Here is a 22,929-nt window from a genome sequence, read left to right as displayed (position 1 = left end):
AAACTCTCTTTGAATGAACCCTGGTGAAACCTCCCCAGAGGCCCAACCGGAACAGAGCGGGCTGGTCCCGATCAGTCAAATTACCCTGGAAAAGCGGGGAAACGAGCTGCCATGTAGGGCGAGTGTTTCACTGGTGTGGGAAACATCAGGTGTATCGCAGGCGTCCTGTGGCTCCAGCTGGGGGCCGGGGCCCTTCATGGAGCTGGGCACTGGAACCCACGCAACCGAGAGCGAGTCCCTGCCCCAGAGAACTTAACCCAGGCAGTAACAGTCCCGTGTGTAACGGGGGCTTGTCCCGTAGGCTGGAGAGCCAGGGGCTAAGCCAACCTGATTACAGAACAAGCCCCACCTGAGGAGACTGGTCACTTCCCTGTAAAGGGGTGGCTGCAGCAGAGAGGGAGAGGCCGGCTTGAGTGGTGATGAAGCCCAGCTGGGGGGAGAACCAGAGCAGGGAGGCCTGGGAGAGACCCAGCTTAAGCAGGGAAGAGACTGGGAGACCAGGGAGAATATAAGAGGCTTAGTAGGAAGCAGCCCAGGGTAAAGCAGAGGACCTAGCTGTGGAATACGGGGCCTGGGGCTGAAGCCCAGGGTTGGGGGGGTGTCTTGCAGGGGGGCTGCAAAGCTGAGCCCCAAAGGCAGCCTGAGGAATAGCCTGGAGAGGGTAGAAGGGGTTTGTTTGTGGTAAAGGCAGCTTGGGACGCTTAGTTTGGACAGTGGTGACCTTGGAAGGGGGGGACTGACCCAGCTGCGTCACTGGCAATCCTCCCGGTGCTGGGTGAGGGGGGGAAACGCTGGAGAGCCGCTAGGCCACAGCTGCCCACTAGGGGGTGCCGAGCAGCCCCCTGCAATGGGGCAGGGCAAGGGGCAGTCACCGGGTCCCAGTCCTCAGCAAACAGACACACAGAGCAGAGGCTGGACCAGCTGGAGCCAGGTGCGTGGGGATCCCAGGTGCGCTGGGCCGGCGCCTTTGCCAAGTCCCCATGGCACAGCAGGCAGCTGCCAGATCTTCATCTTGCTGACTTCGGGACAGGGTGCCCCCCAGCTGGGCTCCAGGGCAGGGCAGGGCTGACTGCACGGCCCAGGTGCTCAGCCCACACAGAGAGCAAGAGACAAAGGTGGGGGAGGGGGGGATGTTTCCCACCAGTCTGAGCTATGGAAGCAGCAGGGGACTGGCAGGCCCAGGCCTCGTGGCTCCGGCTCAGGCCAAGGCCAAAGAACGCTGCCCAGGAGAGCAGAGGGGGGAGTTTAGTGCAGGGGCTCGGTGGGCCTGATACGGGGAGGTGCCAACCGCCCTCTGCTTGCTGACCCCACCCTGCCATAATCCTGCCCCCGCCCAGGTGGCCGCAGGGCCGGTTGGATTCCCCCAGCCGGTTCCGACACCAACAGCTGCTGTGCAAGGAGCCCTCTGCGCTGGGCCCGATGTGCCAGCCTGCCGGGGCCACAGATCAGCCCAGCAGCCAGGCTCTGCTCCTTCTGGCTGGCTAAGCCCTGGGCTGAATGGGGGTGCAGCACGCTGACAGGGCGCAGGGGAACCTGGGGCAGTGTAAGCCCATTAACCTTGGTCTAGAGAAAGGGCTGGAGGCTGAGGGGGAGAGGCAGAGAGTGAAAGTTGGTGGAAGGGGGGCAGCTGCTGGGCTACCTCACTGGGCAATGCCACCTCAGGAGCGTGGGCTGGGGGCACGAGGCTGGTTACATAGGGCATGGAGCAGGCATCCAGCAGGTAGATCCAGAGCCCCGCCACAGGGATTAATATTTCTTCCTGCCCCCCGTCTCCAGCCCCCACGCACCACAGGCCCAGGCTGGCTCCAGCTTATGCTGGCAGAGGCTCCAACCACAACCCTTTGCAGGCCAGGCCGGGGTAGAACGTGAGCCTCCCGCCAGCCAGGGAAGGTCACTGCAGTTGGGCTGGGAGTGGAGGCAAGGGGCTGAGGCCCTGGAGCTGATCCGTCTCCGTGGGGCGGGGCTGGCAATGCCCAGGCCTGTGATTAGCGCGTCAGGAAAGAGCCTGACAGTCACCAGCCGTAATTACCCCTTGGAGAGCCGCGTGGAGCCGGTGGGGCGCGGCCCATCTCCCAGCACAAGGCCCCAGCAGCTCAAATGGGGTACAAGCCATGGCATGTCTGTTCAAACCAACCAGCGCTGCTGTCTGTGATGGAGCGTGTCTGGGGGATGAGGCAGGGGGCCTCTGCAGGGACCAGTCTGATGTCTGGCCCAGCAAACAGCAGGACACCCATCAGCTTAGTCCTGCCCCCAAAACAAGCTGCCACCTGCCTCCCCAGGGGCACTGGAGCTCCTGGCCTCAGGAACGAGATCGCTGGAGAAGCCCCAGCCCTGCTGCATACAGAGTCCTCTGCTCAGCCGCTCCACCCCGCTCCTGCAAGCGGTGCCAGGGAGAAGCTCCAAAGGGAGCTGGGATGAGCGAGGCACAATGGTTAGAAAGGGAGGGTCCCAGCCGAATTAAAAGCTGTTAAACCTGGAGGGGAACCCCCTCAGGGACCAGGGAGGTGAGGGCTGGGAACTTGGTGTGTGTTGGACCTACTCAAAACAGTGGCTTGCTGGGAAAATGCCCCAAAGCTGTTCTCTTCCTCACCTCTCCTGGTGGGAGCAGAGGCAGGCCACCAGGTCTGGGGCTGGGTAAGGGGACCCCAGCGCAGGGACACAGGAGCAACCTCAGTCACAGGCAGAAGCTGCAGGAGGAGCGTACACCCAGGAGACAGAGGGCTCAGGAGCAGCTGAGGTAGGGACTCAGCCCCACGTAGGCTCATCCGGGGCGAGGGGAGGGTATGGATGGCGTCCCCTGTTGTGCCACACAGACAGGCCTGCGGGGGAAGGCCAAAGATACGCTGCCCTGTCTAGCACCACCCCAGGACAGTCAGACCATGAATCATACCCTGCCTAGGGGAATCCCACCTCAAACGCTGGTTCTCCCCATAGCACATGGGGAAACTGAGGCACAGGCACACACAGCCCACAAGTTGCCCAACGAGGCTGCAGAGAGAACCCGGGAGTCCCCAGTTTCAACCGGTGCCGTTAGCAGAGGGCCAGCCTGCCTCCCATTATGGAACGAGCCATGCACCCAGCGGGAGCTGCCTCTCCTGGCTGTAGCGGTGGGCGCAGTATCCAGGTGATGATCTCCCCTCGCCAGAGGCCAGCAGGGAGGCCCACGTTGGGGAATGCAGGCCAAGGGGAGCGGGCCAGTGGCCGTGCAAGGTTCACGCTGCCTTGGCCAGCCAGGTCACACTGCCGAGTGCAGACTGCCACCTGCAGGGGAGTCGTTGCTATTGCAGGGCAGGAAAGGAAGCAAGACCAACCCCTCCCCCCCCCCCCCCCCCCCCCCCCCCCCCCCGGCTCGGGGATAAGGGGTTCAAATGGGTGAAGAAATGCGGGGCGCGAATTTCCATTCATGTTCCTGCTGTTTATTCAGTTCGGCTGAAGGAGCAGACATCCCCAAGCCCAGTGAGGGTGAGGTGCTCAGGGACGCAGACAAGAGGCAGCTCAGCGCAAGACGGCCCCTTCGAGAGTGTTTCGTATCAGCGGGTTCGGCACCTCCGGGAGCCGGCCCAGAGCGAGCGCCCCCGGCCGAGAAGGCAGGTGGTGCTCCGCCGACTCAGCGCAGCAATGCATGGCACAAATGGGCTTTTTGAGCGCCTCCCTTTACCCTTCCTTCCACACACAGCCCAAGCCACGGCACCGTGCCTGCCTCCTGCCGCTAACACGGTGTCGCCTCTGGGCTGGGCCTGCGAGCGACAAGGACGGATCCCAAAGACACGGGAGTGACCTGCACCCTCCCGTCACAGGTGGTTCTGCTCCAGCAGGAAGGGGGCAGAGCAGAGTTCTGGGGCCTGATGCAGCATGTTGCACCAGGTGAGGGGCTAGCTGCTGTCAGTGCTTGGCTAAGAGCCCTGTGCTCCACACGCTGAGGGAGGGGCTGTGAGATCCTGTGCTCATGGGCCAGTGTCCTGATGACTCAGTCAGACTGTCTGGGGAGGGCTGCTCCCCATACAGCAGATCCCTGGAGCACCTGTGGACACCTCTCACCACATCAGCATCCATCCCCACATGTACCGAGACCAAAGCCACATCACCTCCCCAGAACGGCACTGGCCGCCCGAGGGCTCAGAGTGGCTTCTCCAGCTTGTCCCCCTCGAGGCAGCTCTCGGACGCCTGCTGCTGTCTGCGTTTCTTTATGTCCCTGTAGGCCTGGATGACCCTCTCCCGCTCCTCCTCCACGATGCGCTGGCGAGCGAGGGACAAGGGGGCAGCTTTGCGGGCAGGAGCCACATGGCCGGGAGCCAGGAGAGCCGTCAGCAGGAGCTGCCTCGGACCAGCCTACAGAAATGGAAAGAGAGCCACTGAGACTCGACACATGTTAAGGGACAGAGGGTCAACCAGGGACAGAGCCCACCGCAGAGCGGGGTGCAGGGAGAAGGCACCTGCCAAAGGGCAGCGACTGATGCCAGGAGCTTCCAAGTCTCTACTGTCAAAATTCCTTCCCAAAACCCAAGAGGCCCTATGGTGCCAGCAGGTTGGTGCCACTCCGCTTTCATCCTGCTGGAGAGCTGGCTTCAAATCCCAGGGCCGTGGCGAGAGAGTTTGGCAACCCTACAACTTGCAAGATCTGCTCAAGAGAGACCCAGGCTGAGACATGGGGGTCAGCCTGAGCAGCACTGGCAGAGCTGGGAGACAAGCCCAGGGCTGAAATGAGATGGGACGCAACAGCCTACCTTCTCTTTGATTACCCCCTTTCTGGGCTTCACCGTAAGCGCTGGTGGCTGCATGGCGACCTCGCCAAACTGAACTGGATCTGAAAGGAAGGGGCAGGGGAGGAGACAGACGTTGCTTGAGATCTCGGCCGTGGTGTGAGCCAGCAGACACCCCCAACAGCTCCCACCACCCCAAAGCTCTTTAAAGACCCTGCATATACAGTGATTGCTGCCGAAGTGCAGCCACCTCTAGGGAGAGGTGCTTTGAACAGCGCTGCAGAACAGCACAGCTCAGGGAGTGAAGCGGAATCCCAAGCCCCACAAGGATCTGCCGGCAGCATTTCACGAGGCAGGCTGGAGGAAGTACCGCCCGATCCGCAAGCTATTGTCTGGGCCCCACAGTGTGTTCCCAGGAAGCTCCCTGGGCGCATGCAGCCCATCACGGAGCCAGGAAAACGGGGAGCCAAGGAAGCAAGAGAACTTGGGAGCAAACTTCAGGTAATGCAAACCTCCTCTACACCCCTCTCCCGGGGCCATACCCAGGGTGAGAGGTCTGCAGGAGAGCCAGGGCTGCCCGGAGCCAGAGCAGCACTGCCGATCTGTACCCGCGCCTACCTTGGAACAAGGCCTTCTCCAGCATCGCCGCTTTCTTCTCCTCTCTCTTCTTTTGCATTTTCTCCAGTCGTTTATTCTGAAATCTAAGGATGCCAAGCCGGGTCATTTAGAGGGGATGGAGAGCTGGTTAAAAAAAGGGTGCTGGGGGTGGGAGGAAGGGTGCTAATGCTCTGATTAGAACAGACCCGTCTGCACGATTTAAACCTGACTCAGACTGCGAGCTTCCAGAGCAGGGGGCGTCTCTTACTACTTGTATGTGCAGCACCTTGCGCACCTGGGGCCCCTGATCTTAACCTGACACTATCCCATTAAGAGCTGAGAACTCCACTCCCTCACCTCCAGGGGCACAATCCCCACCCCAGCCCTCTGGGTGTCACACAGGTGCAGCAGCCTCCTCAGAACGGGTCTGCCCTGCGTGAGCTCAGTACCAGCTGCTGGATGGCTGAGTGATGAACGGTGCTGCCCACAGAAGGGAAAGTTCCTGTACGGGCCCCAGGGGGAGGATAGGACCAGTCTCTGCCACGGCTGGTGTCAGTCAATTGTTCCCTCTCGGGGCTGGCTTGGTCTCCTCCCCTCCCCTCAGTAATGCAACTCCAGTGCCAACAGGATAAGCAGCGATTTCTGAAGGCAGGAGCTGATTCTGCATTTGCTGCTCAGGCAAGCCCCTGCTGCAGCCTTTAGGAGCCGTGACTGGGCCCTGCCCAGCAACATCAAAGCATTCCCTTGGTCTCGGCATGAGCTTCCCCCCCAGACCTACTCCTTCTTCCTCTGTGACTTCTCCGGGGCCGGCTCCTCAGTCTCAGGCTCGCGCTGCAGCTGGTTTTTGGTGAGAAACAGGACGTGCTGGGTCTCCTGCTCCATGCGCTGGATGTAAGCCGACACCGACTCTTGCTTCCGCCTCCTGAACTTGGGCACGGGAATATCACCCTGGGCTGCAGGATCCGGGGTCACAGGCTTCCTTTTGCTCACTGCAGCCAAGATCACAACAGCATTAGCCAGAAGAAGGGAGAAGAAGGATCTGTGGGCACCGCCCATCCCAGGCAGGACAAATCCCAGGGACACGGGATCTAGTTCGGGTGTTTGCACCTGCTGCGCCTGCTGGAAGCTGACACAGAACCTGACTCCTCTGATGGTTAGGATCAGCTCTGCAGCCCCATGCTGCCACTCAGCACCCCTTTGGGCTTGGAGAGAACCAAGCAGATTCCAAGATACTGCACAGTCATGTACATGACTCTCTCCCCCAGTACTTCCAGCCTGAGATCAGTGAGGCATCACGACAGCGGCAGCATCCAAGAACCTGACAAACAGCAAGAGACCGAGAAGTGGGGAAAGGAGGCCCAGAGAAACGAAATGACCTGCCCAGCCTCTGTGGTAGACCCAGGAATTTGGAACCCTTTTCTTTTTCGTTCCTAAGAAGACCTGTAAACCCCCGTGTCAGAGCACAAGATGACCATCAACTGACGAGGGGAAGGAAGAACAGTACCTGGTGGCAGATTACACCAGAACTGCCTCCTGCAGGGTCTTTGCTACTTGCTGGTACTGGCCACCACTGGAACCAGGATATTCAATGGGAGGGACCTATGGTCTGATCCCCTGTAGTGGGGCCATGTCCCATTTTCAGTGAAGTCAACATAACCGGTGTAAACTAGGCCTCATCTGTATGTGACGGGATCTTTCCAGTGAGTTAAAAAGGTCCTGGGGAGGCTGGCCTTTACCTGCTTTCCTTCTCTTCCTGCTCTTGGGGTTTTTCATCTCCTCTCTGCTCTTAATGAGCTCCCGAAGCCGATAGGGGATTTCCTGCTCATCAAGATGTTTGGGCTTTGAGTTGGTTTTCTTCTTCTCTTGGCTGAAAAGGAAGAGACGTACAGAGGTCCGAAACCAGGGACAGGGAAAGGTGCATAACTCACTGCTGCAGCACTGACAGCCAGGTGAATGGGAGGCAGGGTCTGAGCTGAGAAACAGGCCTAGTGAGCTGGGTTTGTCTATCCATCGAACTGTCCCTCTTCTCGCTGAGACAAGGCAGGTGAGGTAACATGTTTTAGTAGACCAGCTTTTGTCGGAGAAAGAGACAAACTTTTGAGCTTACGGAGCTCTGCCGTAGGTTTAAAAGAAACAAAAGGAAGTATTTTTTCACACAATGCACAGTTAACCTGTGGAACTCCTTGCCAGAGGATGTTGTGAAGGCCAAGACTATAACAGGGTTCAAAAAAGAACTAGATAAGTTCATGGAGGATAGGTCCACCACTAGCTATTAGCCAGGATGCACAGGGATGGTGTCCCTAGCCTCTGTTTGCCAGAAGCTGGGAATGAGCGACAGGGGATGTTTCACGTGATGATTCCCTGTTCTGCTCATTCCCTCTGGGGTACCTGGCCCTGGCCCCAGTCGGAAGACAGGGTACGGGGCTGGATGGACCTTTGGTCTGACCCACTATGGCCGTTCCTATGGCTGTGTAAGCTGGACGGCTCATCTCTCTCCCCAACAGAAGCTGGCCCAACAAAGGCTATTTCCCCACCTCGCCTCTCTCCTCTCCCGTGCAGCTACGCACCACTGCACCTCTCCTCTGAGGGGCTGGGCTCGGGTGTCGCCTTCCCAGCCGGTAAAACACGAGTCCCACAGCCAGTGCGCGGGGGGGAGAAGGGGACAGTCGGGGGGGGGGGGGGGGGGAGAAGGGGACAGTCGGGGGGGTGGGCGGTTGCCCGGAGGCAAAGTTCCCAGGACCAGAGCGGGCGATGGCGCCCCAGGGCCCTAAGGCGCAGCCGGTCGCACCCTTCGGAGGCTGGATGCCGGCCTCGCTGGAGGCGGGGGTGTCCACGGGCCCGTGCTGGGCAGGAGCTCGGACACACCAGCGCGACGGGCCGCATCGCCGCCGAGGGAAGGGACCAGACACCGCGGTGACAGGCGCAGCACATCGGCCGGCCCCGCAGACCGAGCCCGCGGAGCAGCCCCCCCGATATCGAGCCCACGTACCGAGCCCGGGGCGGGATCGCGGCCCTCGGCACCGCCCCGCCCTTGCGCGGCTCCCCCCGGGCAGCGCGGCCCGCAGGGCCCGGCGGCGGCTGTTTGCCCATCGGGAGCGGGAGTCACGTGCGCCCGACTGCCTCACTTCCGGCTGACCCCGGCGCCCCGCCCCCTCCGGTCCCCTGCTCCCATTGGTCCGCGTCCCCAGGGACCGCCCCCTCCGCAACTATTGGTTCGCGCCTGGAGGCGCCGCTGCGGCTATTGGCTGAGGAAGCTGTCGCTCGTGCGGAGACGAGGCGGGTTGTCGGGGCGCCGCGGTCGGGATGTTGCTGCAGGGGGCGGCCCGGTGCGGCCGGGGCCTGGCGGGGGGGAGCCGCGCGGTGGGGGCCCGTCCCCAGGTGAGCACCGGGGGCTGTTTGGGAAGCAGCAGAGTTGGGGGGGGCTGGATGGGGGAGGGCAGCTGGCATGGGAGCGGGGACCGGGGGGGCTGGATGGGGGAGGGCAGCTGGCATGGGAGCGGGGGCGCTGGGGTTGGAGTGGGGGTGCTGTATGGGGGAGGGGATCGGGGGGGGCTGGATGGGGTAGGGGAGCTGACATGAGGGCTGGATGGGGGAGGGCAGCTGGCATGGGAGCGGGGGGGGCTGGATGGGGGAGGGGAGCTGGCATGGGAGCGGGGGCGCTGGGGTTGGAGTGGGGGTGCTGTATGGGGGAGGGGACCGGGGGGGGCTGGATGGAGGAGGGGAGCTGACATGAGGGCTGGATGGGGGAGGGCAGCTGGCATGGGAGCAGGGAGAGGGCTGGACTGGGGGGGCCTGGATGGGGGAGGGGAGCTGGCATGGGAGCGGGGGAGGGGCTGGACTGGGGGGACCTGTATGCGGGAGGGGAGCTGGCATGGGAGCAGGGGCACTGGGTTTGGAGTGGGGGTGCTGGATGGGGGAGGGGAAGGAGGCTGTGTGGGGGAGGAAGGTTGGAGCAGGGGGGCTGTATGTGGTGGAGGGGAAGGAGGCTGGTTGGGGGCGGAGGGATCTCCTGTCTCTCTTTGGACCCATCTCCTCCATCCCCAGTATGGGATTATCAAGGGCACTTGGTGGGCCAACTCCTGCCTTCCTCCCCGCACCCGAGCTGCTCCTGCGGCCTGGGGCGCTGTGAGAGCGGCTGTGAGCCTTGCCCGGTGCTGGGCGAGCTGCTGGGCCCACCCCAGGGGCTGTGTGGATAGTCCCATCAGCGCAGATGCCCATCAGAACGATGGACCAGACCCGGCCATGCGGAGCCCTCGGCGCGTGACAGTTCGACCTCTCTTGTAAGTTTGTTATTAATTGCCAGGTAAATCTACAACTCTTCAGGTGCACCGAGCGCTGGAGACTGCAGAGATGTGGGTGTCCTCTCTGGGACAGGCTACCTCGCAGAGACCACCGAAAAAACTACTTCTGCAGTGTTCGGAGGCTTTCCGTGGACCTGTCAAAAGCAGATTTTAGCCACCATCAAAGCCATTCAGAGGCCCGAGGAGATGGCTCTCAGACTGATCCCCAGCAGAGCGACGGAGAGCCCTGCACTGCAGGGGGCTCAGAGCCTTTGAAAGACACAGAGCCCCCCTTTTCCAAGCCCCCAACACTCCTTCCCCCCACTAACTGCTGTATGAGCGGCTGCCACAACTGCGTTTGGATTGCATATGTAGAGGAGCTGCTGAAACACTACCAGGATGGGGGAGAACAGGCCTTAGCCGCTGTGGAAAAGCACATAGAAGATGAGAACATTAAAATGATTTTAAAGATGGAAATCAGATTCCGTATGAAGAAAGACTGATGCGCATAGCTTAAGCTGTTGGCTCCTGCCATGGCTCCTCTATTCCCATGGCACTACAAACTCCAGAGAGAGAGTGCCCATATTTATTTATTGTCCCTTCTCCGAAAAGGCTCCTTATTTAACATAATTTATCCATCTTCTTTGAAGCTTGGTTCCTGGGCTCGAGAACCCAGCTTGACTCCTAGTTGGTAAAGGATTGCAATTATTTATTGGCATGAGTTACAGTACTTGGCGGAAATTGGGTGAGAATAAATTCATACCCGTGTGCTTAAAAATGTGAACCTCTTCTAGGCCTGCCTTTGTGTTCTGGGCTTGTTCAATGCCTACCGTGACGGGGCCCTGGCCCGGGACCTGGGCTCCTAGCTGCTGCTACTTCACGTTTTGTCTCATGCTTAACTACTGTGTTAAGCGTGAGACAAAACGTGAAGTACGCTGCTTTAAAAATATTTGTTTAACGTCTAGGCTGGGAATCCCAAAGGGGATGACGAATTCAGCACCCAAGTCCCACATTCTCTGGGAGTTTGTCCCTTAGCCCTTTTTAAAACCCCTGCTGTAGTCTAGATAAATGTTCCTCTCTCTCCCCTGATGCATGGCCAGCTGGGTTCCCCTCTGAATATGCACTGCTTCCTCACCCAGCTGCTTGGTGGCTGGAATTGAAGAGCCTAGTGCATAACCGCCAAGTGACAGCAGCATTCCCTGGGAGGGCCTGGAAACCCTTTAGAAACCACCCTGTTTGCTGCCTCTTTCTAAGCTTAGTAGAGGCTTCAGCATGTTGTAAGCACTTGTTGAGGCTTTCTGTCATGTCAGCCCCTCAGATGGGGTTGGCTGCAGGAACTCCGCCTTTCTTCTAAGAGGAGGCCTCGCAGGGGGTTGCTAACCTGTCCCCTCATCCTCCTGAGGAAATGGCTTTTCCCCTGGGCCAGCGGGATTTGCTGGCCCGCTGGGATCAGAGGTGACTGTATTCAGGGTGGGATACCTATCCCTGCACAAGGGGGTTTCAGCAGTTACCAAGCAATGGGACCAACCATCTGCCATGCTGCTTGTTCTGGTTAACCCTAGATGGCTGCAGTTGACTTTTGGCACCCCAGCCTAGTCAGAGGGCAAAGTACCCAGTCCGGGTGGTGAGCATGTGGACTGTATCTGCATCACAGATGAATGCAGTGTGTACGTTAGACCACTAGCTACAGATATGATAAACTGCAAGCAGCAAGCTGGATCTGCTTGTGTTAGAAACAGGGCAGAACCTTGCTAAGCCACACTAAACCTGAGACTCTTTTCACCCCTTCTCAGCAAAGATTTAATACCGGAGCTCTAGCGAGGCCTCCTGATTATATAGCCTGCACTCTGCCAGGCTTGGTATCACTAATTAAAGGGAAGCTACACTTGTCCACACACACGATGAAAACCCCGTTCACCAGGCAGTGCCCTCACTTTGTCCTTTAGTGAGTTTGCTCCTTCACCTGTTATTTTGCAGCTGTTTGTGAGAATGGGGGAGGTTCCCTTGCATGAAGAAACAACAGCAAATGGGGTTTCTCTTCCTGGAGGGGAGAGGAAACTCCTTCTGCAGAGGTGGCTCTGTCCATCTCGGGCACGTCTGTCCCACCCTCTTCTGTTCAGACATTATCACTGCTGTAGAACCAGGGGGCAGAGGGTATAAATCAGCTGCTGATTGTGGGTCTTCTTTCAGTTCTGTAAGGGGGAGATAGATCCCTAGTGACAGTTTGGACCTGGAGATCTCCCCACAAAACATCTCAGTTGAGTCCAGTGCAATGAACGGCCTGGCTTAGCTCTGAATTGTGAGATGAGAACATAGCATTTATTTCCCTGGGCTGAAGGTTTCCTTGCTTGCTAGAGAGATCAATGAACAGCAAAAAGCAACTTTGGGGATTTTACAATCAAAATTGCAGCTTAGTGCAGAGCTGCAGTGCTGGGCTCTGCCAGATGGGGGCTTGCAGCCATGCCATCGATGTTGGGCTCTCTCACCGAGAGCAGGGCTAATCAGCGTTTGCATGGGGGACCTGCAGTGAAAACCCAGGTAGCATAAGAGAACTGTTCCCTTGGGGTCAGTGCTGGGCCATTGCCCCAGTGTGGTGCGAGGGGGCTCGGTGCTGCTGCGGGTACAGGTTTTTGAGGTGGGATCTAAAACCAACCTGTTGACCGCTCTCGTTTGTTAAAGGTTTTAGGTCAGTGTGTGATTTTTAGCTGTGGAGTCCTGCTCCGATTCAGGTGTGAACAATTACCTGCTGCCTCCTTACATCCGCCCCGTTGCTTCCACTGCATACCGTGGCCTTCGCTATCTCCTCTGAGAATGGTTCGCTGGCAAATGGCTGTGGTGTTCTGCCATAGATGTGGCTGCATTTCAGGGATTTGGGCATCTGTGAGGGGAACGCGTGCTGTATGAGTGGAGGAGGATGGTGGAGAGTCTGTCCCTGCCTCCAGGAGATGCAGCGCAGAAGGCATAGCCTGGTGTGGGAGGGGCATACGTGGCTTTAAAGCCACATTTGTGCCTCTGGGCTGCTGTGGTGGTCTAAATGGCGCAGGCATAACTAAGAGCAGCTGCAGGACAGCTCTAATTTGCAGCACCTTCCAAGAGCTGCCTAGTGGCTGCCGTGCCGTCTGGCGCAGCACAGAAGCTCTGTAGTGGCATGTGCTGTGGAGGCTCCCCTCGCACACGTCCAGCCCCACCTCCTGTGCCAGAGCTGCTTGGGGTGATTCAAGGCTTTGCACCTGTGGAATTTCCTGCCGCACCTGGCACTGCAGATCTGCTCCCTCCTCCCCCTCCATGTGCACCCTGGAGAGGTGTATAGAGGCTGTGGTGGAATCTGTCCCACGTTCTTTGTGCTAAATGACAGCATTTTCCTCCCATTTGCTAAGGGGTCTGTGTCACAAAGCACCAGCCGCCCTAAAACTTTGCCCGCCAGAGCAGTGCCCTTGCTCTGCTTGGCTGCAGAGTTTGAGGTTTTTAATGAAATCTTGACAGAAACTCAACCCTCCCCCCAGCTGCGGAATCTGGCTAACGAAGCGGGTGCCACTAAGACCTGCTAGCTATTCAGCAGTGTGCGCTAATAAAACTCAAGATGGACTCGGTAATTAACAGGAGTCCTTGTCTTTATCAGACAAGTAACCAGTTCAGCTGGTGTCCTTAAAACGTTCCTGGATTCGCATAATCCTATTTGCTGAAGCCTAACTAATTGTAATTAGTGGAAGGGCCTGAAGTTCAATTAAAGTGTACTGAGATTATGCCTTTTTATAATTGCTTTAGTGCAAGGGGATTAGCTTTGGAATGATACTCATCCAGCAGACAAACTGGTGCTTCCACAGGAAACCTGGGCAAAGACCAAGGAGTTGCTTTTCCAAGAAATTGAGCAGTGATCAGAAGTACTTTTTTAATGCTTGATAGTCAGTTGACTCATAGGACTCCCTGTCACAGAGATTTATTGTCAACTGAGGCCAACACCTTAGCAGTGGTCAGAAAAGGATTAGACAGTCCTATGGAGAATGGGGAACATCTGTAGTGATAGGATTAAAACGGGGAAGGGATATCCACTTTCATGCTTCACTACTAGGGGATAGGAAGAAACTTCCCCAGTGGACAGATAAGGAATAACATGCCCACTATGGAGCCTCTTGTGCCTTCCTCTGAAGCAGCTAGCAGTGGCCGCGGGCGAGCACCTGGGAATTAACTTGGTGGACCCTTTCTTCTGCTCCACCCTGGCAATTCCTAGGTTCCTAAGAATACCAAACAGCAAATCACCCAGCAGTGACGACCAGCCTTTGCATTAGTGCCTGTGGCCAGCATTTGCAAAGGGAGGCACCTGAATCCATGCTTGATTGCTAAGTGAGTAGTCCGATTTTTTTTTTTCCAAGTGGCTCAGGGCCCTGCGGCTTCCATTGACTTCATCTGCCCAGGAGGGGGCCTTACAGCATTGCTAGCCTCGGCCAGGAGGATGCTGTCGTATGGGGTAGCATCCCAGAGTCCCAGGCCCTTGGTGACCTCACTGTTTTTCAAGATCGGACAGTAGCTTGGGGTCCATATGAGCTGAATCTGGGGCCCATCCCTTGTTATCATGGGGTTTTCTGTCTTGTAAGAACCTCGGGGCAGGGACTTCGTCCCTGGTCTGTTTGGTGTCACGCTAATTGCACTTTATCTGCTATTAATGTCTTTGCTCAGCTTGTGTGCTCTTTGGACTGTCTGAATAGCGCAGTGGGCCGGGATCCAGGGGTGGGCCCTCTAACCATATGGCAATACACATAAGTCGGAAAGGGAAATGTCATGTGCCCATAGGCAGAGCTTGGTGAACACTGCAAAGATCTGGGCCCACTTTTAAGCCCCGTTGCAGGTGCTTTGCATGGTCTTCTAGCAAATGTGGTTCATGGCAGAAGGGTTCTGAGAATCGGCCCATTGGACCCCAGTATTGCAGATTTGTGCAAAGCACGTTTTAAATTGACAGCTGGGACAGCAGGTTCTGACAGGGTCAGTCAAGGATCCTGCGCTCAGACTAGCTCCGCTGTCTGGAATATTTGTGACGGTCGAGCTGCAGGCTGAAGTCTGCTCACGGGAACTCCTGGGTCGTTGATTGCCAGCCAGGGATCTCCCAACAACAAGCTTCTAAACTGAAGAGGAGGCAAAATCCATCCGATAAATTATTTGCTAAGAATTATTCTGCCCCAAACACAGCACTGCACACTGAATATTGCACAGAGCCAGAGAGTTGAGCAAATGCCCCTGTGGAACAATAAAATACACAATCAAATGGGCGGGAACGGACAGTGTGTTACAGTAGCATTACCCCAACACCCCTCTCTCTCACCCACATGCTCCTCTCACCCACCCCAAACGATGTACATACCATTAGAAATTAAATCAGCTTACCCATTTTAAAGGAAGGGTCATAATCCTATTATCCGGGAGCAGAATAAACCCACCCGCCCGCAAGAACCATCCAGAGTGTCGTCTATAGGACACGGACCCATCGCTGACAGTCAGAGCTGGCTGGGGCTAGTGCCAGCCCAGTGCAGCTGGCCCTGTGAAACATCTGCAGTGGGGTAAGTAATCCCCTCTGCTTTGAATACACCAAGTGCAGCTGTTCCTCAGCTTCTTACGTAAGGCGTCATTGTGCTCCAGTCTCCATCTTGCTTATGTCCCTGTCTGTCTACTTCTGCCACCCTGCGTGAGACTGTGGTTCCTTTCCTTGGTCTTTAAAATCTAGTCGGTCCTTCCACTGTGGATGCCAAGTGATCCGAGGAGTTTGGAGAGGTGAAGGGAGTCGTTATTCTAGGCCGTGGTGCCGTTCGCCAGTGCGGGATGGACTCGAACCTTATCAGACTGTTGGCATGAAATGGTCCAAGGTAGCTAGTCTGGACAGGCACCGAAGAACCAAAATAGATAATAGCTGGGGTGCTCTAAGCTGTCATTGTACTTCCAGCCTGCTGAAGGAGCAGCCAAGTGTCCCTAGCAAACCTCTGGGCAGCTCGGTCTGTTTCCGAGGGTCAGACAAAGGCTCAGGATCAGAGTTGGTCACAATGGGTCTTTTTTCAGAGAAAATGTTTAAAACAATTTTCTGGGATTCTTTTTAACTGAAATGTTTTGGTTTTTTGCTCTTTCCCCTTTTCCAGTTGCAAACTGGGAAGTGGGGTGGGTGGATCCTGGGGAAGGAAAAACCCCTGGAAACAGGGCTGGGGGTCCTAGAAAATTTCAGAGAGAAGGGAAATGTTCCTTTTGCAAAAAGGCTGGTTTTTGTTGAAAAATGTTTTGAAAGGGAGAGCGTTGACTGGCTGCTCTTGCCAGGGGAGCCCCAAGTGTCGAGCCGTTCCCCTTCTCCTTGCAATCATTTGTTACGGAGCAAGTCGTTTCCCCTCTAAGGAACGGAGGGGGACTCCTCCCCGCCCACTTGGGGCTGTTGTCAGCCCCATCAGGCCTGCTAGCCCACGGCTAGTATCTGCAGAAATATTGACATCTTGCCCTGCCACCCAGGAGAACAGCCCTGCTCGGATTAGCGCTGCTCTGGGGATTTGCAGAGGAGGCAGGATACGCAAACCTGTCCAGTTGTTTGCAGAGTTTTTTTCCTCTGGCTTGCTGTGGATTTAGGTGCTGAGGGCCTGCTCCAAAGCCCCTGAGCTGATGGGAAGACTCCCACTGCCTTCAATGGCTGTGGATCAGTCCCCAAATGTTTCTGAGCCAGTAGTTAAACTGGCCTTGTTAGAGAGGGGAACCGCAACCGCTGCTGACCCTGGCCCCATCCTGCAAACAGGCACATGTTGCACTATTGCCCGGGAGACTGCTTCATAGATTCCACCTGTGCTTAACTTTATTCTTTGCACTGAAATAGCACCTGGCGGCCCCCGGCCAGATCAGAGCCCCGGTGTCCTAGGGGCTGCTCAGCACACACACCGCTTAGTCTGAATACGCCAGCCACCGGTGGGGTGAAGAGCACAGTGAGGTGATGTAACCAGGATATGGCAAAGGCAAGGCTAGAATCCAGGTCTCCTGACTCGCAGCCCCGGGTCCCTTTCCAGCCTGGTAGACCAGACCCCCCCACCCCACCCCACGTGAGAGGTGTTGGTAACGGAAGGGAATGCCACTGATCGCAGAACACAGAGTGTGGGGAATGAGATGCCCCGCAGCTGGAGAAGCCAGGAGACAGTCTTTGGAAGGGGCGGCGTTTGTGAACAGATAGTAACTGCACAGGTGGCTTGGTCAGGGGGTCGCTGAAATCCCTCACAGGCTTCATGGATGTAAAGGTGCTGGAAACAGCACTCACTGTTGAAGACCCAAGCTTCATTGGAGGCACCTCGTAACTCGGATCATTTATCCACGAGCAATAAACACTAGGGGCTAGAATCCGGCCTCTCAATGCCCAGGGGCTAGTCGGCTATTGAATAACGTGGGAGGGCTGCTTGCGGGATAGCATACTAGCCCACGGGCTTTGGGAGGCCAGCACTGGGGGGAGGGATAGCTCAGTGGTTTGAGCATTGGCCTGCTAAACCCAGGGTTGTGAGTTCAATCATTGAGGGGGCCATTTTGGGATCTGGGGCAAAAATTGGGGATTGGTCCTGCTTTGAGCAGGGGGTTGGGGACTAGATGACCTCCTGAGGTCCCTTCCAACCCTGATATTCTATGATTCTGTATTCTATCTGGCCTTTTAGAAACTCATCTCTCCTTTCACAAATTATATCTGCCTTGCTAAATTACCTGTGGTTTTACTTGGGAGTGACTGTAACTGTCAATACTTTGCTTGTTTCACCCTGGAACACGTCCCAGAACTGAGACGTTTCTTGGGGACAGAAGGGGGACACTGCTGCAGAAGCCCCTCCATTAGAAACAATGGAATTATAGTAATTTACCCACCCCGAGCATTCAAGAAACCATGAGTCAGCGCCCTGCCCTCCCAAAAAAATACAAGATTGGCTTAAAAAATCATGATTTAAAAAATAATAAATGGGGGAAGGTTTTTTTTATTCCTTCTCTGGTCTTTGAGCCTCTAGGGTTTGTGTTTCGTATGCCACCATGAGGGCTCGACAATTACTACGCTGAAATTCCTGTGTAATGACATGATGCAGGGGGACTGGGGCTTGAAGAAAAACACCAGCTCTGAGACTTGTGATCAAACCATGAGAGCTGGCAACATGGAGGCGAGTTTGGGTTCCCAGGTATGATCGGGCTGGAGGAGAAGTCATGGGTGCTGCACTCCCCCCCCTTCCCCCCCCCCCCCCCCGTTATACCGGTCTCGTGTTTCACGGGAACTAATAGTGCAATCACTGGGTCCGCCACAGCTACAAGTAAAAGAGCAGCATTAAGGTGGGCGACCGGAGTGCAGTAACCCACAAATCGGCAGGCTGGGCGAGAGCAGGGATCCATCTACCCCAGTGGCCAGCCCCAGCTTTTTCAGAAGCTCCCCCTGCCCCAGGCAATTATAGAATAACACATCCACCACCTATTCCTTTCAAAGGTCAGTTCATGTCCTGAAACATGAAGGGTTAGGGCCCTTCCAAACCTTGGGGATGGGGGATTGTTTTTAACTCCTGGATGTTTTCATTACCCACAGAAGCATTCAGTCTTTTGTGAGTCCAGCTGAGCTTGTGGCCTCAATGGCGTCTTGTGGTAATGAGTTCTGTGGAAGAACTGGGTCCCGTGTTAACTATTTCCTCAGATTGGTTTTAAATCTGCTGCTTTTCGCTGATTGAGTGGCTTCTTCTTGTGCTCAGAAGGATACATTGAAGCCACCTACCTGTATTCTCATTATAGTCATTATGTTGTATTCTTTTATCATGTCCCTTTATATTTATCTCCTAACAGCTTCGTCCTTGCCCTCAAAAGTTAGAAAATGCCAGAATTAAGCTTGCCTGTGTAACCTTAATTCTGCCCTTGGTGGGTATGCAGCGGGGGACAGTCTTTCATTACATGATCAAACTGTCTCTCGCCTAGGCTATTTTCACTGCCCAAGAGAACGGACATGCCAACAGCAGCATCCACAACGAACGGTCTCTGAGAGCTCATTTCAAATGCTAATCTTGCGACGCATTATCTGTAGACCTGGATCTTTGTCTTTTTAAATATATATGACTTTTAGCTCAATGGGGGCCCAGTAACGCCCGTGCTTGCAGCAGCCCATACTGATAAATGTGCTGGATCAGGGCCTTGGAGCACAGACTTCAGGGCCCGCAGTCCCAGGGAGAAAGGACCTGTTTTGTCCTTGCAAACACACAGTTTAAAACAAGCCAGCAGGGACATTTCAGTCCCACACAGGTGCTGCTCCCGTCCTTGTTAACAAGCTGTGGTACATTATCCACCATGCACACAGCTAAGCGTGGGGCCCCAGGGCTTTCTGAGAACTAACCGCAGGAAGAGACCTCTGCACAGTGCTGGTCCCAGCAGCCCAGCTGACCTTGCACGCTCAGATCTTCCCTTTGCTAGGACACCAGCTGCTCCCAGCACCCAGTGTCAGAAGCAATAACAGCACCCAGCAAAGAGCCGCCCAGATTCATTCAGCCCTCTCTGCCCCCAGGTTCCTGACAGGCTTGGCATGGGAGTCGGGACGTTGGGGGCCGGGGGAGAAGGAGCAAATAGTTGTAACTTCAGGGATTTGTTGTCTAAAGAAATAGACACTAAAGCCCCCGGTTTGTCCCATGTTCCCTAGTGCCGTCATTGTCCTTGCAATAATGAGCTTAGCTGTCTGAGCTGAGCTAATTCCAAGGTTGCAGGAGCTTTTCTTCTGCAGCAGGGGCGGGGGGCCGGGCAAGTGGGTCACTGAGCCATGGAACGGAGCCCTGGCCCACTCTGGGCTGGTGAGTGGCTAAAACTTTCGTTTAAAGGGCATGGGAGGGGTCTGCATTCCCACTCCCCAGCTAGCCAGCACTGTCCTTGGCCTCTTGTATGCACCAGCCCCCTGACCAGAGCTGGCTGGGGGTTGGCCACCCAGCTCCCATTCATTCCCAGGAGCTGGGTAGCTACAGCCCCTTGCGGGCACTGAAAATCTCTGTCATGGGTGGGGACTGAACTGTGGCTGCTGAGCACCAGAGAGCGCATCCCCCTGCCCCACAAGCTACAGCGGTAACAGGCCGTCAGTTAGTGAGTCAGCCACTAGAGGGAGCTGTGGTCCCATGCACCACCCACATTGCACCCACATTCTCTGCTCCCAGGAGCAAGCAGCCTTGGGTGACCCACACCCGCTAGGGTGCCGCTGTGTCCCCCCTCTAGCGGCAGCTGGGTTGAGGAGCCCGCTGCTACACACTTGGCTAAGAGGGCTGGGTCAGGCATAGAGGCTTGTGCATCTAGATCCCCTTCCAGCTGCTGCTAGCCCACCCAGGAACGCCATGGGACGTTTGCATTGGTGGCCTGTCTCAGCGGGCACCGTGGGCCGCCATCTCCTTGCTCCCTTCACATGGCCAATTCTTTCCTTCTTTCTGCCTCCAAACCTGTGACCTGCAGGGAGAAGCCGGGACCTGGAGCCAGGGGGACTGCACCAGCAGCTGACACCCCACCGCAGCCATGAGCCTGGAGCCCCCCAAGCTGGAGATCAAGTCAGCCACCGGGGTGACTGGAGGGCCAGCCACCCCCAGGAAAGGGCCCTCCAAATTCAAGCAGAGGCAAACCAGGCAGTTCAAGAGCAAGCCACCCAAGAAGGGGACCCAAGGGTGAGCACGGAGGGTGGGAGTGCCGCGCACTCGGAGTCTGGTCTCCCCCCCCGTACCGGTGAGCAGCCAGGGCATGGTCCCCTGCATATGCCAGCAGTGACTTGCCTAACCCAGGGGCTCTGTGTGCTGCCAGCCCCTTCTGGGCCTGGGCTCTGCCCCCCATGAGGAACAGCTGGAACCCCTGAGCATTTAATCCGCAGAGAGCTCAGGGGCGGGGCATTGTCACAGGAGAACCCCGCCCCCATCCACTCTCCCCCGAACAGTGGTCTTTAGGGCAACCCATGTGAGGCTAGAGGGGACTCGAGCGGGTCAGGGTGGCAGGACAGTCCAACAATGCAACAGAAGGGGAGCCTGGCTAGGTTAGCCCTCCAGAGAGCAGCTGGCACCAGCCCAGGGAGACATTGGTGGGGGCTTTACAAAGAGAAAGGAGTGCCCCAAACAGCAGCTAAATGAGAACCAGAGTCGTGAACGTCTTCTCGCCCCTCTTGCCCGTTCACTGGCCACGGCCAGGAAGACACAGCTAGCCGGGGGCTCAGCAGTTCACGCAGGACACTGCAGCAGCGGGATTCTCCAGAGCAGACAGGGCGTGAGCGTAAGGTCCTCTGCAAAGGATCCACACCCAGAGTGAGCTGTCGAGGGCTCCATTCTCCCCTGGGGTGCAAAGAGCCGCAGCCACCCCACTGCCCTACGGCGCTGGGGACTCAGGCAAGGGGCTCTTTCAAGGCTGGGTTTCTGGCCAGCGAGGGGTATGTGCTGGAGATGCTCCCTTTGTCCAGTCCCTCGTCTCACACCCCTCCACGCAGAGCTGGGGGTCACAGATCGCTGGGGGTGGGCAGGGATGCTCCAGGCTGAGCCCAGGGCGGGGAGAGTGATGTAATGGTGTCTCTCCTTGCAGGTTCGGTGATGACATCCCTGGCATGGAGGGGCTGGGAACAGGTAACCGAGCAGCTGGTGCTTGACTGGTTTGGAAATAGGGAATGTGTTGCACGTGAAAGGGAGAGATTAACGTCACCAGCTGTAGCCAGCCCTGGGCCAGGGCATCCCCACCCCGCTCTGCAGAGGCACCTCAGTCCTGGGGAGAGGCCCACAGCTGTGCAGATATCCACCCCACTCTGCATTTCCACCACTCCCAGCCTGGCTTGTGCTGGACTCACCACCCACAGCTCAGCCCTGACCTGCAGCTCCCCACCCCCATTGGTTCCCTCCTGAGAACTGGCTGCCAGCCATGCCCTGGCTGGGTTTGCTCTGGATAAATGGAACCAGGAGTCACACACGTGGGTCAATTTCAAATATGGCCTAAAGCGGGACTTGAACTTGTGCCTTACTTCCCTCTGCCGCCCCGTCCTTCCCCCTTTGGCAGGCCCCCTTCCCCCCTGCACCATGGAACGAACTTCCAGAACAGCTGGGTGGCAAAGGCGGAGTGCCACCGGGAGAGCTCTGCCGTGGGTAAACAGCCCCCACCCCCATGGCACCGATCTCCACTGAAAAGGCAGGTCACGCTGCTGTGGAACAAGCCCCATTTGAACTGGGAGTAGGGGCCCCATAGCCGGTGCAATGTGCCAAGCAGCTGTGCTGGGGAGAGTGCTTTTCCCAGACAGCCGCCAGATCCTGGCTCACGCTGACCCCTGCCTCTCTGGTTTTCCCCTTTCAGACATCACCGTGATTTGCCCCTGGGAAGCTTTCAGTCACCTGGAACTCCATGAGCTGGCGCAGTACGGCATCATCTAGCCAGCCCCTGAGCTCAGAATTGAGGCGTGTGTCTCCTGGCAGCCCACGGAGGTGTCACTATTTATACAGAGGGTGATGCAGCTGCTGTTGCGGCTCGTGACCAGAGCAGCCGGAAAAAGCTCTTTAAAATAAACATGCTCAGTTGAATCTGCCCTGAGTCTTACCTGGCTTCTGTGCTTTCCGAGCCAGCTCTATTCCACCCTAGAGTCTCCCACTCCGCTTGGACATGTTGCTTAACACAGGGTTTCCCCAAGACATGCTGTGTACCACCAGTCTCTTTCACCTCTCAGCTTGCCCAGCCTGCTGGGAGTTAGGCCAGAGCCAGGCCGGTGGGATTTGGCATTTAACATGGGAGCTAATTGTTTGAAAGCCCTGGAATTTTCACTGGTGCTGCAGCCTTGGAAATAAACAGGAGGGAATGGGGGGCGCCGAGTCCGCAGTGTGAGGTGTGGAATGATCCTCCCTCTGTTGTCTGTTAGCGGCCTTGTCTACGTGATGTTCTTCACAGCTGTCTATGCCCCGAGATGCCTAGGGCTGGGCAGGTTCTCTCTGCAGGAGGCAGGAGCCAGGGTAGCTTTACATTATATAAACTGCAGAGGGTGGATTATACAGGGCTAATGACTGGCACTTGCCAAAACCCAGGCATCACCCCCCCCCCCACCAACCCTCCCCCTTTTCCAGGGAAAATGCTTTTAGACAGACAGACAGACAGACATCCCCCCCGCAAGGCCAGGTAGCTCTCCTCCTTAAAACTTCCCCTGCCCCTTGTCTCAAAACATGCTTCTCAGGCAAGAAGCAGGCAGCCCCTGGGAAATGCAGCCACCTATGGGGAGGAGCAGAGAACTTCCTGCTCGCAGGCTGCTGGTAAGGAGCAGGGGGTGGGCCTCACAGAGGTAGCATAAACCCTGGCTGCTTGGGTGACCGGAGGGGGGCCAAGGTTCAAGGCATTTTGTGGTGTGCACAGAAGTCTATTGATTTGAGAGGAGC

At 56.8% G+C, this 22,929-nt stretch overlaps 3 protein-coding genes across 6 annotated transcripts; 2 read left to right on the top strand and 1 right to left on the bottom strand.

The window, feature by feature from the left end:
* Positions 1-3,394: 3,394 nt before the first annotated feature.
* CCDC137 (coiled-coil domain containing 137) lies at positions 3,395-8,431 on the bottom strand. The gene is made up of 6 exons (XM_037914448.2): positions 8,287-8,431; positions 7,034-7,164; positions 6,076-6,286; positions 5,319-5,401; positions 4,725-4,804; positions 3,395-4,329 (listed from the first exon to the last, which is right to left on the bottom strand). Exons 1-6 carry the CDS (start codon positions 8,385-8,387, stop codon positions 4,117-4,119), a joined length of 819 nt encoding a protein of 272 aa, XP_037770376.1. The 5' UTR covers positions 8,388-8,431; the 3' UTR covers positions 3,395-4,116.
* A 104-nt stretch (positions 8,432-8,535) lies between these two features.
* Positions 8,536-10,361, top strand: OXLD1 (oxidoreductase like domain containing 1). The gene is made up of 2 exons (XM_037914496.2): positions 8,536-8,675; positions 9,601-10,361. Exons 1-2 carry the CDS (start codon positions 8,601-8,603, stop codon positions 10,078-10,080), a joined length of 555 nt encoding a protein of 184 aa, XP_037770424.1. The 5' UTR covers positions 8,536-8,600; the 3' UTR covers positions 10,081-10,361.
* On the top strand, positions 10,189-22,094 carry PDE6G (phosphodiesterase 6G). Of its 4 annotated transcripts, none has more exons than XM_037914498.2 (4): positions 10,189-10,322; positions 20,009-20,214; positions 21,110-21,150; positions 21,866-22,094. In XM_037914498.2, the coding sequence occupies exons 2-4, from the start codon at positions 20,069-20,071 to the stop codon at positions 21,940-21,942; spliced, it is 264 nt and encodes an 87-aa protein (XP_037770426.1). In that variant the 5' UTR covers positions 10,189-10,322; positions 20,009-20,068; the 3' UTR covers positions 21,943-22,094. The 4 variants fall into 4 exon arrangements, with proteins under 4 accessions (XP_037770426.1, XP_037770425.1, XP_043383686.1 ...); XM_037914497.2 differs by lacking the exon at positions 10,189-10,322 and adding an exon at positions 14,988-15,126; XM_043527751.1 differs by lacking the exon at positions 10,189-10,322 and adding an exon at positions 14,994-15,127 and having other exon boundaries at positions 20,000-20,214.
* The last annotated feature ends 835 nt before the right edge of the window (positions 22,095-22,929 follow it).

This window comes from Chelonia mydas, chromosome 14, assembly GCF_015237465.2.
Source record: "Chelonia mydas isolate rCheMyd1 chromosome 14, rCheMyd1.pri.v2, whole genome shotgun sequence".
NCBI lineage: Eukaryota > Metazoa > Chordata > Testudines > Cheloniidae > Chelonia > Chelonia mydas.
Note: the sequence above shows the minus strand (reverse complement) of the source record. Positions and strands in the feature narration are given on the sequence as shown.